This window comes from Aspergillus nidulans, chromosome IV (assembly GCF_000011425.1).
Source record: "Aspergillus nidulans FGSC A4 chromosome IV".
Taxonomy (NCBI): domain Eukaryota; kingdom Fungi; phylum Ascomycota; class Eurotiomycetes; order Eurotiales; family Aspergillaceae; genus Aspergillus; species Aspergillus nidulans.
In genome coordinates, this window is record NC_066260.1 from 2,245,873 (window position 1) to 2,262,981 (window position 17,109).

Genomic DNA, 17,109 nt, shown 5'->3' on the forward strand with positions numbered 1-17,109 from the left:
AGGCGGTAAATATAACTGGTCGCTGCACTGCCCGCTGTCACCAGCCGGCGGTTGTGCCGGAAGGGCAGATTCCCGCGATCATACGACGCCCACCACCGCCCTTCCATTGGCTCTCAGGATCACCAATTTTCGATGGCGGTTGGTGATGCAGTGCTCTGCCAGGCACCTCCAAGTACATGGCAACTGTCTCTCAAGCATGGAGATAACCAATTGTTGATAACTCACGGACACCTTTGGCAACTCAAATCACTTTCATGCTGTGTGAGGTCTCATAGGATTAAGCAGAAGCAGGTGCCAGGAACGCAACCTTGTCAAGTGGAACAATAGGCTCCTATAATTCCTCATGTGAAGGGGAACCACGGTGCCTAGAACCAATTTTACCAGGGCGGGCGGCACTCAACCAAACCCCCAACGGTTTGATAAGATCTTCATCTTCACGCAGGTAAAAGACGACCTTCTGGGCTTCCTCAGTCATCCTTGTCTGTCATTAACAACCGCCTCACTAGATTCATTCTTGATATTCTTCCCAACGTCAAAGTGACTCAACTTGTCTCCTCAACTCTCGGTCCGATTATCATTCTCCACAGTGCAGCGGTTTAGCCCTGTTAGCGCGTCGGCTTGGGTGGCTGATCGTCAATCAATCTTCGAACTTAAGGTGGCGGCGCCGCGGCTCGAACCTTTGCCTTTACCAGTTGTCTTTTCACATTGTTGTATGTTTTGACGTTGAGAGCTATCATATACTTCGTTGCTGATATCTACTGCCAAAGTGAGGAACCCCGCGCGGGTGTATGATACAAGTCGATATACGACCACGGTTAACCGGGCGACGGTCCATGGTCACAGCATTCTATCTTGCTTCAGATGGCGGCCCCTAGTATGGGCAGTGATTTCCAACTCTTCTCTCCCGCACAGTCGAGGGGTAGGAAGAGTTCCCAGGGCGACTCCGGCTCGGATGATACAGGGCAGGATTGGACGGAATGGATGAGATGGGATGAGCAGGCTTTCCCAGACAACAAGAACTTGCCGTTATCGCCGTCTCTCACATCGCCACCCTTCTCTGATGGGAATAAGAGTATCGACCTCTTCCCATCTGGGGACTTCTCTCCCAGCATTCCCATTGACTGTACGAATATCTCTTTCGAACCTTTCCCAGCGCAGGACCGTAGCGGCGTTCTCTCTACCCAAAGCTTTTTTCAAGATGGCATAGATACCTTTTCGGCAAACTCTGTTGTATCCGGATCTCCTCTCTCGACAGGCGCTGGGCAAAAGCGTAAGTCAGGGAGCGACGACGACGGATCAGCTGGCAGTGGCATGGTACAGGAGGTAAAGAAGGTACCGTCTAAGAAACGAGCCCACAATGTCATCGAGAAGCGATATCGTGCGAACTTGAATGAGAAAATAGCAGAGCTTAGGGATAGTGTTCCCAGTCTGCGAGCGTCTAAGGGGAACGGGGTTCTGGACGACGAGGATGAGGGTGTCACGCCGGCAAACAAACTGAACAAGGCTTCTATTCTTTCAAAAGCGACAGATTACATTCGGCATCTGGAGACCCGAAATAAGCGCCTGGAAGACGAGAATACCGCCTTGAAGGTTAGACTTCGCGAATTGGAAAAGGTGGCCGATCAATCCTTGACATCCGCAGCCTCTGTCTCGTCGCCTAGCAACTATACTGTTTCTACCGAGTCCGCAGGAAGCTCGTCTCCCAGTATTTTCTCGAATCCGGAAGAAAGTCCCATTGAGCCTTCGTCGTCGTCCTCTCGTCCCGCAGCAGGGATGATTCAGTTACCGGACTCGTTTAAACGCATGCGCACCGAACAATCCAAAGACAACCTTTGGTCGCAGTCTTATATGCAGTGTCCGAGTTCAAACAGCGTGTCTACTCAATCTGGAAACGGTCGTCGGCGGTCATACTATCCGAATAAGTACGTTCTCGGTACTCTAGCCGGACTTATGGTTTTCGAGGGCCTGGGCAAAGAGAAAGAAACCGACTCAACCGCCAAAGGCTTGTTGGCCATCCCATACAATTACTTCAGGAATGTTGAAGTCCCACCCCTTTTCTATGAGATAATGGGCCGGAGTTTCTGGTCGTCCTGGCATGCGAAAGCCATCCTACATTTCCTCTTCCTTGCTGTTCTCGTTGTTGGGTCAGCTTTCATTGTGTTCGTATATCTGTTCAACTCAGGTCCGGGGCACCAGAACTCGTCCAAGCTGTCAACCCCAGGTGTCATGCTCTCCTCGTCAAATTTCAGACGCCAAGCGTGGTTGACCAGCATCCAGCGAGTTGGGGTCCCAAGGCATCGGTTTTTCCACGAATGGTATGTCGTGACTTCACGTTGTTTTGAATACGTTCTACGGTGTCTGCTAGGATGGAAGCTATATTCCTCCATCACTGGCATCACGGAAGAGGATGAGAAGGGCCGCGTTAAAACTTGGGACATTGCAATTGACGCACAACTCTCTGGCGGAGATGCTGAAATCAGCAAAAGCCGACTGGTGCTTACGATCTTCGCTGCAGGAACTTTACCGCGGAGTCCCATGAGGATGATGCTTAAGGCACTCCACTGCCGCATCCTACTATGGAGAGTCGGTGTTCCCGGTCAGTGGAGCTATCGAGTGTCTAACGATGTTGCCCGTTCGCTTGCGAAATATCAGTGGGACCTGGCACGGAAGATGAATGCAGCACTGCCAAAAGACCACGAGGATGCACTTCCGCCCCATCTCGAAGCTTTACTTCAGTGTGAAAGTGAGGACGTGATGATCGATAGCATCACTCAAAGGGCGGCCAATTTGACCTGGAATGATCCTACACAGGAAGGATCCGATGGCGACGACGCTTTTCTGGACGTGGTGGAAGAGGATCCGGCAATCCAGTCTTCTCTAGATGCACTTGCGGCATGGTGGTCCTCTCACCTTCTACAGCGAGCTCTTCTCAAGTATTTTGAGGCTAGTGCTCGCGGACCGGATGCAAAAAAGAGCCGTGACATGTTCAAGGCTAAAATTCAACTCGCTCTTGACGTGGCACCACAGCCTTCTGCCGCTCATACCCGCGCCCTGGTCATGATGGCGGTGTTCTTTGAGCAGGACCGGGTCAAGAACATTGGGGCCGTTCTTGCCGCACTGCCAAAGGAGAAGTCCAAAAGCAAACAGAACCAGACGTTCAACTTTCTGGATTCGTCACTCCCGGTATCTGTCCGCGAGGAGATTTCTATCGCAGTTCGTTGCGCCATGATTGCCGCGATATTCACCGCACGGTCCCGCCATGACAATTCACTTCCCGAGTCATTTACCATGGAGAAAGCCGTGACTTGGTTTGATCAGCTGCCGCTGGATCCCGTTGATTTGACACTTCTTGGTTTCTCCGCTGTCTACCACTTGCTTCACGTCCTCGCATCGGATACGGGCTACTTGTCGTCGTCGGACTCGTCGCGACCATCCTCACCTATGCTTAAAGATTCAACTCTTGGAGATTCGTCCGATGATGCGGAAGATGAGGCAGAAGAATCAATTACGCACAGGAAAGAAACTGCGCCTGAGCCTGTACCGCTTATCGGTCGAGTTGCGTCTGAGCTCATGTACTGGGCTCGCAATGCCTACAATCCAACCTTCTATGGCTTCACCTCAGATCTTGTTCGAGTCATCGAGGAAGAATGTACTTCTCTATGCCACGGCGCTGGAGTCGACGTTGCAGACTACTCCCGACTTCATCAGGAAAGGTTGAAGGCGAGTCGTCGCAAAGATAAACGAAAGGCCAAATCACGGTTGTCAAAAGAACGCGCTACGCCGCCTGCTGAAACTCATCTGGCTGCAAAGCCAGCGGCTAGTGCTAGTCCAAGTGACTTTCCATGCCCCCTAAAAGACCAACCTGCGCTTGTGGGAGAGTCCATTGCAGCGGGGAGGGAACGGACCTAGTGTGATGTATACTCTATAATGTATCCCTAATGGCGTGTTACACTGGCTGTAGATCTTTGGTGTATAGGAACTGGGTGGGTAATCCGGAAGGGCGTTATGGGCAAAAAGCGATATCTTCGCTCAACAATATGAGTTTGCGTTTTCAGCCAACTACTCTAACTTCGTGCTAGAGACAGAAATACAGCGTTACAATCACGCAGTCTAGACATTAGCAAGAGCATGGCCACCGGTAATGTTTTCCGTACTGGTGACGTTTGCTGGAATCAGCTGACTGGCTTGCTTCCAATACTTCCAGAGCTTCCATCATCCACCTCCTGAACTCCCACCCGCGTGCTGTACACGTCATCGCTAATCATTACAGGAACATTGGCACGAGCCATGCTCGACGGGTGACGAAGATAGCATTCAGGGGCGAGGCCGGGGAAGCTGGAGACGTGGGACTTGATGCACGCGACTGGACTGACTTCCGCTTTCAGCGTTGCGGTGCTATCACCGGCCCGTGGTTACAACCTCAGGTACCGCACCACATCCGAGATCTAGGCCTTATTTTCCCGCACCACTGATAGCCTCTAGGCACCACCTGTCAGCCGTTCTAGCTCTCGAAGCTGGCCCGCCTGGGCCGGTATAAGCCCGGTATAAGCCCGATATACGCGCGCATTCTTCACCGTCGTTCCCCACATTCTTTCTGTTGCAATCCTTGCCCAACCTAACCTCCAATTGCGTCATTGCGTCGATGATCCCGAGCGGTTCTGACCTTTCCGGCTGACAATGGCTCTGGAACCAGGCTGGATGACGGCATCGTTTTCTTGCAGAGTGAACCCCGTTATATCACATTCTGCTATCGGAGGCCATGACATGGGAAGGGTATATGTAACCCGAGATCGACATCAGCTCGTAGGGCTACGGTCATTGAGCCCAAGGGTGCAGCTTTCGTTGCTTCTGTATCCTGTTTGAACAGTTCAATCCTCAACATCCACCGCAAATTCGCGATATCGAGATTGAGATCATGGGAGTTGACCTGCTACCACCTGGCCAAGAGCGCCAGCGCCATGTACATCCTCCGATGAATATCGCACTGGCGACTCCCCTCTTTGCTCTAGCTGGAGGTTTTCTGATCCTCTTCGTGGGGCGTCTTGCGATACGAATGCGGCACCACTTACGACTCCGTGCGGTTCTCAGGAACGATGACCAGACGCCGTTTACAAACAGAAATGGCTTTATGGCTTGGACGAATAGACATGTCTTTTACGCACCGCTCTTCGGGGCCCGACATAGTCGCGAACTCCGCATTGGACGCGCCCACATGGGGACTGTGCCGCTGCGGATAGAGACGCTAATTCTTGCACTGTATATTGCTATCAACTTTGCTTTCTTTGTTTGCTTGGTCGACTGGTGGGAGGATTACCAGGAAAAATTGTATCAGGTCAAGTATGCTGGAGGCCATTTAGCTGTGATGAATACACCTGGGCTGGTGCTGGCCGCTGCCCGGAACAACCCATTAATCCCTTTGCTGGGAATTTCGTTTGATACTTTCAACCTCTTTCATCGCTGGGTCGGTCGGGTTATTGTCGTTGGAGCAATCATCCATATGTCCGCCGTGATTGCTGGGCTAATTGCGGAGCGTGAGGCCCCTGATCAATATTTATCCTCGTGTTGGCTCTTCTTAACATCAGCAGATGGTTTCGAGACGACTACTCATATTATATGGGAAGTACCATTTTTTATCTGGGGGATGATTGTACGTTTTCTTCTCCGCTGATGGACTTTTCAGGGTTTACTGATTCAGCAGGCTCTTTTTGGATTTATTCTCATCGCCATACAATCCGTCTCTCTACTTCGACATGCTTTCTACGAAGTCTTCCTTCATCTCCACGTTGCCCTGGCGGTAATGTCATTTGTCGGACTCTGGTACCATCTTCGCGGTCTCGAGCAGCAAAACGTCGTTCTCGGGACGATTATTCTGTGGGGATTGGAGGTGAGAGCTTCGTGTACTTGATTAAGATAGGGCTAATTCGTTAGCGAGTCACACGTGTCGCAAGCCTCGTGTGGCGCAACGTTGGCAAGCAACGCACGGTCGCCGACTTTGAGCTCTTACCAGGGAACGTCATTCGGGCCACAGTGACCCTTGCGCGAACGGGAGAGTTCAGAGCTGGACAGCACATGTACCTATATGTCCCCTCTGTAGGGTTATGGACTTCTCATCCGTTTTCCGTCGCTTGGACCTCCACCGAGGAGGTCAGTGTCGACAGCGACTCGAATGAATCGTTCAAGATGCTACTGGATAGGAAGCCGCAGACTACGATTTCGTTTCTGATTAAAAGAGAAGATGGGTTTACGCGAGAACTACAGCGCAAAGCGGCCAATTCCGACACATGTCAATTTACAACCACTGTGTTTGCCGAGGGGCCGTATGGTATGTCAATGTCTGCTGTGTCAACTTAACTGTACCTAACGAGAATAGGCGGACTCGAAGATCTCAACAGCTACGGAACGGTATTACTAATAGCCAGCGGTGTTGGGATAACCAACACAATGTCCTATTTGTACCAGTTTTTGGAAGGATTTTCAGCACGGAAAACCGCTGTCCGACGGGTCAACCTCGTCTGGGTTACACGCAGTGTTGGTAAGTGCCAACCCACCGAATGGAAAGCGCGACTAACTGTGCACAGAGGACCTCCACTGGATCGACCCCTGGATGAAATCCGTCTTCACGCACCCGGCTATCGCCACTAAAGAATCCTTCCAAAACAACCGGCTTGCAGTTTCAGTCCAGGTCTATGTCACCCGCAAAGAGGCTAGCGAGGCCAGCGTCGGTGACAGCGAGAACCTCTGGGCGTTCAGCGCCCCGTCTGGCGTTTCTGTAAGCGTTGGCTTTGGACGCCCAGGCTTTGCGGTTGTCATAGAGCGTGAGATGGAGACGCAGGTAGGCGCCATGGCCGTGAGCGTGTGCGGGAATGGATGTGTAACAGACGATGTGCGGCAGGCTGTACGGGAGGCGCAGAAAGGGGCCAAGACGATAAGTCTACACGACGAGGCGTTCTGTTGGTGATTTGTTGCTATATACCTTGCTGTGTCATTAGAATGTCTCTCTGTTTGTAAATGTCCATAGCCGTGCAATATATATTCATTTTTCAATGCTGCTCTACAGCACACTCTTCGGCTTGATTAGATGCGCATTCACCGGCGTCATAGCCCTCCCTTCCTTAAAAAAAGCCAGTATATTCTCCATCGCCAGCCTTTCAAACCCAATGTGCGTGTCCACTGTACCACCAGCATTATGGCTCATCATCATGACTTTCGGATGGCTCGCAAGCCTTGGATGCACATTCGGCTCGTCCGCATGCACATCCATACCTACGCCCATCAGAATGCCACTCTCCAACGCCCCTACCAGGGCCCCCTCATCAACTAGAGAGCCCCGCGCAATATTCACAAACCGCGAACCCCGCTTGAACTTGTCGAACAGTTCAGCCGTCAGCAGCGTCTTCCCGGCAAACGGCGTCGCAACAATAACACAGTCTGACTCAGCCAGCATATCATCCAGACTCTCGAAGAACGTCGCATTCACGCTCCTCTCTATGTCCTGGGACTTGCGCACAATATCGTGATAGAGGATCTGCATCCCAAATGCCGCGTACACCTTCTTCGCAATCATGAACCCGATCTGACCCATCCCAATGATACCTAAACTGTGGCCTCTAGGGTTCCGCGCTGTCAGTGGAGAATTCTGATGTGCGTCCAAGAACGCCCGCGGATTTTGCGATACTGCTGCACTATGACTCCAAGCAAGGTTTCGAAACGAGGCCAGAATAAGGAAGAGGGCCATATCGGCTACGGACTCGGAGGACGCGGCGGCGCCGTTGCAATACAGGATACCTATCTTCGTCAATATCAGATACTCTAACACATCTCCTCTCCGTCTCACGAACGAGCAAAGTACAGGGTAGGGAACTGGGGACGTACCCTTTTCAGCCAAATACTGTGTATCAACCCAGTCGAACCCGGCCCCGGCAGAGGCGAAAATCTTCACTGATTTCGGGAGCAGGTCGATGAGCTCTTTGTCCCAGCGGCCCATTTCGCCACCCGTGTTCCAGAAAGGGCGAAAGAGGGCGTGGAATGAGCCGAAGCGGTTCTCGCGTAGCGCCGTCTTGAATTCATCACGGCGTAGTTCAGAGAGTGATGGGCGAACGATGGTGAAGTGGGAGCTGAAGGTGGAGTATAGGGCTGGGTTATATTTTATGGGGTCGCCAAGGTGTAGGATTACTGGCTTCGACATTTTGGATTGATTGTTGTTTTTCAGAGAATCATTAGCCAGTTGATGGAGTCTGGGATTGCTATAGTCTATAGTTAGGGTTATAAGTATACTTCGGATACGGATACGGCGGTGCGGTCAATAGCCGGGGGTTGCTTCAAAGGCCGATTGCCGATGGGTGCAAGCGGGTTTTGAGATTGCCGTATCATCTCCCAGTGATCTACGGGATTTGGTTGGGTCCTATAGTAGTACAAAGAGTTATGAGTCCCCTCTAATGGCTGTAATCAGCCTATTATGGTTCTGGTGCCCCTGATCTACAATTCGGACAAGCTCCCGACTCGAGTTTGTATAGGAAGTCGAAACCCGAACCCGGTACGGAAATATATTGAAAGAGATTCTGTCTCCAAGAACACGTACTAAGTTCCTGTACTAGATCCGATATTCGAATAACTCCACTCCATCAACTGAGCTATACGTCCATATAGCTCCAATTATGTCTTTATCCTCGAGCCAAAGTCATAGCAGCTCATCCACCCCCATCCCCCTGCCGCTCCGCAGCCCTAACTGCCCACCTTACTAAATCCGCCATCGCTCCGCTAACAGCCTCAAACCGCGGAATCTCATGTCCACCCCCATGGTTATACTCCTTTCTGCTCCTCTTCTCGCACACCTCGCTGAGCTGGACCCCCGCGATATAGCGCGGGTCGCGCTCGCCGTAGATATGCACGGTTGGGATCCTGATTTTTACAAGCCCGTTGAGGCTAGCATTTGAGCCGGTGCTAGGGACCGCGTACATGGGACCCGCCGAGATCTCCCGCCGAATCTCATCTTCCTTGTTGAATGTCAGTTGTAGCGTGTTGATGTTGTTGTCGAGGTCGCGCGTGTGCGACGGGTAAGGGCTAAGGTTGAACAGGCCGAAACTTAGGTTCATGCTCATATTGAAGTTCGGTGGGATTGCTGGATTCGCCATCCACCGCGCTGACCCTTTGGACAAGATCGCCTCGGTCCCAGCCATCTGCGCCAGCGCAGAGCGACTCGCCAGGTCTCGGGCCTTTGTGATCTCGGGGATATTGTACCCAATGTGTTCAAGGAGGGTGAGCGGTGCGCCGCCACAGATGAAGATCGCGGACTTAAATGGTGGCAGTACATTCCCAACCGTTTCTCCATTTGCCGCAATCTTGTTCCCACGGCCTTCTTCATCGTGAACTCCGTCGATAATCGCGGACTGGCTCTGTTGGCACAGTCCACGTTCGGCCTCGACCTGATGCATTAAAAGCGCCTCCGCTGCAACCATTGCACCCTGCGAGAAGGTCATGACGAGATCGTACGGTCCTCGTTCAGCAATGACGCCGTACAACCAATCCTGCGTCGACCTGATAGAGTCGATGGTTGTGTTCTGTGGACTTTCGGCATAGTATGTATAGTAGGGCGGCGGATAGTAGAGGTCAATTCCCGGCGCTGGATTGCTAGGGTAGGGACCATCGAGGAAGTCAAAGGTTAGATTTAAGTCTGCGAGGCGAGAGCGGATGGAAGCTGAGTTGGATATGCTGTTAGCGGGTTAAGTTAATCCTCGAGGTGTTGTGGGGAGGGGCGATGGAAAGACAGGACGAACACGTCTGAGATTTGAAGATGTCACCGCTCGTCCCGCGAGCGTGTAGGCAGAGGATTTTGATTTTGGGTTTCATTGCCGCACTTTTTGCTCCGAGGTGGGTGGAGTGAAAGAAGAGGTAAATAGTTCTGGGCCTAATGGGCAGATATGCAGAGGTATGCTCATGGATGGATGAGGTCAGGTGGGCCTCCGGTTGATCTCCTTGCAGAATTCCAACAAAAGCAAAGACACGATCACAAGCGGTGACTGGATGAATTGTCAAGGTCGTCGGAGAGTTTAAAATACTCGGAGGCCGGAAAGTCTACTGAATGATCACGCTGGCAAGTTGTACGAGGTCGAGCCAAAAGAGAAAAACACGAGTTCAACCTGGTACGTACTAGCGAGATGTATCTAACGAGTGAATATGGTCGGTTCAATATCAAACAAGCGCGAAGTCGAATCAAAGGCGATAAGCAGGACTGTGTTGAATCAGTCCAGGTGGGTGTGTTGGCATGGTTGAACAAGCCGGAAGTAACATCCGTTCCCTACTTCTCCGTCACGCTGGCATTGTAGCTCGCCTCGACACTGGCGTTGGCACTCAGGGAAATGGGTGTCAGGCTCCTCAATCCAGCCCTCATCTCCGCATCGGCCATCGTCAGCGTCGCGTTCTTCCCAGACCCAATCCCAAAGCGTCGCTTCATTGCTTTCCAGCTCTCCACAAGTGTCAGATAAACCGCAACGCAGCCAAAAACAATCCCCCAGTGCCAGCTAATACCTTGATGCTTGAAGACCACGCGGTTGACCGCAGGAAGATATATCACTGGGAAGGCGATGAGGAATCCTGCAATAACAGCCCAGAAAAGGAACTGGTTGCGCCAGATTGAATGGAAGACTGAGAGTTTGCCCGGGTATCGGTCTGGATCGAGGTTGAATAGCGACCGCGAGAAGTGCTTTACTTCCCATGCTGTGACGAGAAGCAGAAAAGTAAGAGTTGCGTAAGTCGTAGCTCGTGCTTCGAAGACAGTGCCGCAGGTGCTATTCCATCCCTCATTGCAGTCGTCTCCCATGCTTGCGGTGCCGTGGCCGGCACCGTAGATGACGCTCGCAAACGCCACAAGGCAGAGACAGCCCATAAAGCTCCCGTATACCATCTTGTCTGTGATAAGTTCGCGAGTGAAGACGCCTACCTTTAAATCATGCGGCGGGCGGTACATGATATCCGGTTGGGCTTCCTCCAAACCTAGCCCTAGAGCTAGAAACGAGGAAGTTACCAAGTTGGCCCAGAGGATCTCCAGAGGCGACAGAGGGAAGATTGAGTTTCCCGCCTCGTCTTTAAAAGCGAGCGCAATCAGAAGGAGAATGACCTGTGCAATGTTGGATATCAACAAGTGCATCAGGAACTAATCAAGTTAGCCGTGTCCAATTTCCCACAGGTAAAAAATACCTTCTGAATATTGTCAAAGAGCCGCCGCCCTTCTTCGACAGCTTTCACGATTGAAGCAAAATTGTCATCCGTCAAAACCATATCCGCTGCCTCTTTGGCGACGTCGCTACCGTTCTTGCCCATAGCAATGCCTACATCAGCACGTTTCAACGCAGGCGAGTCGTTGACACCGTCTCCTGTCATAACGCAGAACGCCCCTCGTCGATGCATTGCTTCGACCATGCGCACTTTTGTGGTGGGGCTGCACCGTGCGATAACCAACGGTAGCTGTTCAATCTTGTCGATATCGGCATCTGAAAGACGGTCAAATTCCTTGGCTGTCATGACGAGGCGGCTCGACTTTGCATTAACGATCGGGTCGAGGATGCCCACTTCCGATGCAATCGCCATCGCCGTTCTGATATGGTCACCTGTGAGCATATGGACTGTAATCCCAGCCATCTGACACTTGCGGACAGCTGCTGCTGTTTCAAGGCGCGGTGGGTCATACAGCCCTATAAGGCCAGCAAATCTTAGGTTAGACTCGGCCATATTCCGAGAAGATATTTGCGACTCGTCGTCCATAGGAGATTTCTTGTACGCTATGCAAAGCACGCGAAGTCCTTCTCCAGCCAGTCTCTCAGCTGTATCTTGAATTACTTCCTTTTCCTCGTCAATAATGTCGAGGCTAGGAATGAGCGCTTCTGGGGCGCCCTTAGAATAGACTTCGTTGAGTCCAGTTTGTTTATTGGTGTAAACAACCGTCATCTTCTTGACTGAAGAGTCAAAAGTGAATTCGGTGTGAAGTTGGAGACCCCTATTCCGAACAATATCTTGCTTCTCATACCCAAACCGCATAGAGAAAACCCGCAGAGCAACTTCAGTCGGCTCACCAACAGCGGTCCACTCGCCCTCAGCGACTTGAGCGGGTACATCATCTGAAGATCCAGACCGTGAGTTGTGCACTGTGGATAGGTTGCATAGCGAGAGTGCGGTGATAAATGTATTTGAGGCGTCATCTTGAACGCCTTTAGGATTGATTTCATGCCCGTCAAGTCGAAGCAGCCCGCTCGTTGGATCGAATGGGTTGGTGGTCTGATGCACGGTTACGATGCCAGTATCTGGGATCCAAGCAGTACGTGCAACCATCTTACCCTGTGTCAATGTGCCCGTCTTGTCCGAGCAGATGTTGGTGACACCGCCCACAGCTTCCAGGCATTGCAGTTTTCGCACAATCACATTTCCCTTAGCCATTGCCTTGGTGCCGACAGCGACGGTGATAGTGAGCACCGCAATCAAGGATTCTGGTACAACAGCCACCGCGACGCATATTCCGTAGATGAGAACCTCGCCTTGGATATCCCAAATGTTCACGGAGAAGACAATGATAGCAAGTAGAATGGCTAGTGCAAATAGGAGTAAGGCGAACTTGCTCAGCTTTACCTGAAGGGGCGTTCCAACAAGACCAAGGATGCTCTTTACGGTAGCAACTAAGCGGTGGAACAAGCGAACAAATATGTTCGAGCCATCCTGTTCAGCTTTATCCTGGAGTAATTGAGCGATCTTCCCAACCTCCGTGTTCATTCCCGTGGCAGTGACGACACCAGTTGCTCGGCCTTGAGTTGTGCTACAGCCAGAGTAGGCCATGTTGGTCCTATCCCCAATAGGAATATCACGGGAGGTAAGGGTGATATTCGGCGTTTTTGCTACGGGGAGAGATTCTCCGGTCAACAAGGCTTCATCCATCGAAGCATTCATGCCATCGAATAACCTCAAATCAGCTGGAACAATGTCCCCAACAGCAAGTAGCACGATATCCCCGACCACAAGCGACTCAGCCTTTATAGGGGCAACTCGCCCGTCACGTAATACCTTACATATAGGGGCAGATAATCGCTGTAGCGAGAGGATGTCCTTTTCCGCACGGTAGTCTTGCACGAAACTGGACAAGTCAGAGGAAATTGAAACCTGATCGGGGATGCTTACCCCACGACAATATTGAGAAGAATGACCGCGGTGACAACGCCGCCTTCAATATAATCGTTGATTCCAAAAGAGACTCCCATGACGATGACAAGAATCTGATCATAGTTAATAATGGCTTCTGTACCACGAGACGCAACCGTTGACTTCGGTGAGATCATACTAAAGTTAGGCTGTTGGAAACCTGCCTCAGGAGGATCTTCCATACGGATAGTCCTTCCATCTCCCTGACACGATTTGGCCCATCTCGTGCAAGACGAGAAGAGGCCTCCTCGTTGGAGAGCCCATGTCTACATGGTCAACACTTGCAAACGGCACACGAGAGCTAACGTACTGAAGGTCGACTTTAAGAAGTGCCGAGAGGCTAGAGGGGCTGAGAATGTGAGCATGGTCCGCAGAGGCTGGAAGATCTTGTTCAGAGTTATAGGCTATAGATTCAGGCTCGTCGGAGAGAGTTGTTGCAGCCTTCTCGCTGTCGAGCGCGTCTTTTACATCTCTTGAACGATTATGGTCTTGTAAAGGGTGCTTGTGGGAGTAACCACATATAGGAGGCTCCGTCGACTCCTCGACATCAAGTGGAGCTGTTTCTATGCCCATTCAATTGGAGTGGAGGTGGATTGCAGGAGGAGCGACGAGAAGGCCTGGAGATGGTTCAGGATGAGGACAACTAGACTGAGCGACTAAAGAGAACGGTTTAGCTGCGAGCGAGCCAGGAATGAGTGTCCTCTAAACGTACTTTATATAGGCCGACAGGGGATCCGTCTGGGGTGGGGGATGGCCGCGACCAAGAATCACGGCATGAGGGGTTGTCATGGCTGCACCATTCATGATACGTGCCTCAACATTTCGTAGAATCTGGAACGTTATCTTGGCTGGTTGCATCACTGTCCTAATCACCTCACACTTCGACCGCGAGTTAAGCCGCTAGTAGCTTGGTGGTAGGCAATAGATTGGCCATAGACGAGTCTGGGGAATCGTTTAGCGGAGACTATGCCCGAGTCCAAGTCACGGCCACCACTGAGTCCCAAGAGGGCCACCAGTGAGCGCGCTTGGACAGGTAGACGATGGAGCCCGGCGTCGAGGATGAAGGAAGCGACCCCGGTAGCGGTGGCACGTGAGCTTATGCTGGTCTCGCATTTGCAACCACTCTTTACTCTGCAGTCTCCCACGGTTCGCAGCTGTCAACCTGGATGTCATGAGCACGCTACCCACCTCTCGGGCTATTGTCGAGCATCATGATAGGCACTGCTGTCCACTTGAGCCACAGTCTCAGGTTTGTGGCTGAGCGTCCAAGTATTTGAAACTCCCCTGTTTAGCTCGCCTGTCAACTCCCACGCGGATGGTCGAATAATCGACTCGATCAGCGTCAGACTCGGATTCGGAATCGAGCGGCCAAGACGCCTACGCTTCATTCTTCCCGCTGCCTCGCCCTGCCGGGTCTCGGCATCCCCAACCTCTCAAGTGGCCGACATATTTACGCAGTGAATGCCGTCGTGCAGTAGCACGGGCAGTCAATAGTCCGTGGGGGCGTTACCTTTTCGGCCAGTCTTCTAGGACCACGGTTACCAGGAGGCCTGAAATTACGTCCACCGACTCCGTTCAACTGGAGGAGTCGTAGAGATCACGCCGAGTTGGCTTATATCATGGGAGACACAAACTCTAACCGTTCGATTGGTCACAACGTGCGGTCTCACCTATTTACATCATGAGTCGTGCTCAGTGGCCATGCGGGGTTGCCTGCGGAACCCCGGCACCTGCCAGACGCCTGCGTGGCAGAGTCAAATGGAACGCAAGCCGGATGGGCAAGGCTTGTTTCAGGCTGTATGGTTGTTTTCAGTATGTTCTCTTACACTTGTGCCATCTTCCGTCCGTATCCTGTACTCTCGGCGATTTTGCTAGAGAAGAGAGCCGGCATTTAACCATGCTGCCAAGAGTATGCGTCCGGTTTTGAACGTCCAATATAAGCCGGCAAAGTCATCTGATAGAGTTCCAAGCCTTTCCAAATCCTTCGAAGGCAGGTAGTCGTAGGAGAATGTTGCTCCGCATCTCGAAGCCTTATGTCATCCTCAGGCCACAAATATGCAGTCTCAGGCATAAAGCAGGTGACCAATCAGCGATAGCCCCGCACTCTTTCCTATTCGCATCGAAATTTCAAGCTGCTGGTTAGGACACTACACGCGCCAAAGCTCTTTTCCTGCTCACAACGCGAATAGCTACAAACGCAACGAAGTTGTTACTTACCTTGACTACCAAATATACATATAATGGCAGGACCGGTCGCCGATCTTCACCCGCTTTCCCGGTCTGATGGTTCAGCTTCCTACAAATGCCCTTTCACTGGGTCGAATATCCTGGGATCGGTCAATGCGCCTATTGAGCTGCCCGGGCGCCGAGATGCTTTGAAACCGGAAGAGGCGACCATTGAAGTGTTTGTGAAACCAGGTACTGCTCCTGGCGGTGTTGGTGAGCGATACGTGGAGGGTATTGTCAGAAGCGCGTTGGGCAGAGTCATTTTGGGCCGTGAAAAAGGATACCCAAGACGGGGGGTTGTTATCACCTTGGCTATAGTCGGTGGAGAGGGCGTGGCCAGAGGAGGATCAGTATGTTTGTTGATAAATTAATAAGAGCCATGGCTAACTTGTGGATTGTAACAGTACCTCCCGTTGCTCCCCGCGCTCCTTCATACTGCCACCCTCGCGCTGTTATCAGCTTCCGTTCCCCTGTCGGTCACACTGTCGGCTACGATCCTTGCCGTCGATCCCGCCGGTAAAATTATTCGCGAGCCGTCCACCAAGGAGGCGAAGGCTGCTGCCTCCCTTCATGTCCTCGCTTTCACATCCAAAGGGCACCTACTTCTCAACGAAAGTGAGGGTGCGTTTACGTATGATACATGGGAGGCTGTATATGAGCGCGCTCTGGTTATCTGTCTTGGTAGTTCCGCTCTTAGTTCCGACGGCGATGTGGCCATGGCCGAGTCCACAGAGAGCCAGCCCCTAGAAGGCATACTACGCGACACCGTTGAAGACCATATTCATTCTGAATACTCCTGGAAGCTTGCTGCTTGATTGATGCATTATTGGTGTCAACTGATGGCGGCAAACCACCCCCGCGGACGGCATACTATCACTATGACAGACGCTGCAAAGGCTATTTGGGGCCCATGCGAGTTTATACTGAAGCCTCGTATCTGCAGCTTCCTTCACATGCCTAAGGGCAGGCACAGCCTTTAGGACCTCTCATCCTTATTACTGGGGCTCGCATACCCAATCAGCAGGCAATTCCGGCCCTTTGAAGCGGATTGGTGGCACACGGCACACAATGGGGCCGGGGAACATGAATTACTTGGATAGACTGCGGGGAACACGCTACAAAATGTTCTGCTAGCTGACGTGGGATCCTGCTTAATCAATCAAAGATGCCGAGCCTATCACTCGGCCAACTGTTGTTGGACAGATCAAACATTTTACATTTCAGTGCTGAGGATTGTCTGATTATACGCTAAATCTTGTGATATGCATGTGGCCGAGGCCGCAAATAACCTGGATAATATGATGTCAAATTCATCGCCGCTAGTACCATACTCCGTAGAACGTTCGGAGTAAAAGCCGCTCTTCGAGCGCTTTTCAAGGAAATGATCGATATTCGGTGACCCTCACCTGGAGTTAAAGACCACTATATCTTCCTCAAGAGAAATATGAAGTAAATTACCCATTAATCCTTTTGCAACCACTGATGATGTTTGGCTGGTCCTCCCCGCAGAGGCCGCTATAGCGCTCCGCTGGCGGGAGTTCGGCCTTTTTCGAATGTGGGGGATCGAGATTGAAAGAGACTCAGCCATTCTTAAATCTTCCACTTCTCCCCAATCTATCTGGTTTCCTGTTTTACCATCCACTAAGCAACGGCCAGCTTATCCCTCGCACCACTGAACTCCGGCCAAATTCCGATACGTCCGAA

General features: G+C 51.7%; 6 protein-coding genes across 6 annotated transcripts, besides 1 other annotated feature; 3 read left to right on the forward strand and 3 right to left on the reverse strand.

The window, feature by feature from the left end:
* Positions 1-17,109: part of a sequence feature (contig 1.130 1..308583(1)) that runs on past both edges of the window.
* ANIA_07661 (basic helix-loop-helix domain-containing protein) lies at positions 862-4,111 on the forward strand (the record flags this gene model as incomplete). Its single annotated transcript, XM_675838.2, has 1 exon — positions 862-4,111. One exon carries the CDS (start codon positions 862-864, stop codon positions 3,907-3,909), a length of 3,048 nt encoding a protein of 1,015 aa, XP_680930.1. The 3' UTR covers positions 3,910-4,111.
* On the forward strand, positions 4,916-6,958 carry ANIA_07662 (protein freA; the record flags this gene model as incomplete). Its single annotated transcript, XM_675839.1, has 6 exons — positions 4,916-5,531; positions 5,586-5,647; positions 5,699-5,884; positions 5,929-6,322; positions 6,371-6,532; positions 6,579-6,958. 6 exons carry the CDS (start codon positions 4,916-4,918, stop codon positions 6,956-6,958), a joined length of 1,800 nt encoding a protein of 599 aa, XP_680931.1.
* On the reverse strand, positions 7,052-8,185 carry ANIA_07663 (D-mandelate dehydrogenase-like dehydrogenase; the record flags this gene model as incomplete). The annotated part of the gene is made up of 2 exons (XM_675840.1): positions 7,052-7,785; positions 7,873-8,185. The coding sequence occupies 2 exons, from the start codon at positions 8,183-8,185 to the stop codon at positions 7,052-7,054; spliced, it is 1,047 nt and encodes a 348-aa protein (XP_680932.1).
* Positions 8,688-9,846, reverse strand: ANIA_10993 (putative EF-hand calcium-binding domain protein; the record flags this gene model as incomplete). Its single annotated transcript, XM_050612054.1, has 3 exons — positions 8,688-8,940; positions 9,073-9,694; positions 9,774-9,846. 3 exons carry the CDS (start codon positions 9,844-9,846, stop codon positions 8,688-8,690), a joined length of 948 nt encoding a protein of 315 aa, XP_050468013.1.
* Positions 10,295-13,752, reverse strand: ANIA_10982 (putative potassium/sodium P-type ATPase; the record flags this gene model as incomplete). The annotated part of the gene is made up of 6 exons (XM_050612055.1): positions 10,295-11,074; positions 11,114-11,149; positions 11,194-13,114; positions 13,159-13,253; positions 13,319-13,445; positions 13,490-13,752. 6 exons carry the CDS (start codon positions 13,750-13,752, stop codon positions 10,295-10,297), a joined length of 3,222 nt encoding a protein of 1,073 aa, XP_050468014.1.
* On the forward strand, positions 15,361-16,220 carry ANIA_07665 (putative exosome complex subunit Rrp46; the record flags this gene model as incomplete). The annotated part of the gene is made up of 2 exons (XM_675842.2): positions 15,361-15,755; positions 15,810-16,220. The coding sequence occupies exons 1-2, from the start codon at positions 15,420-15,422 to the stop codon at positions 16,218-16,220; spliced, it is 747 nt and encodes a 248-aa protein (XP_680934.1). The 5' UTR covers positions 15,361-15,419.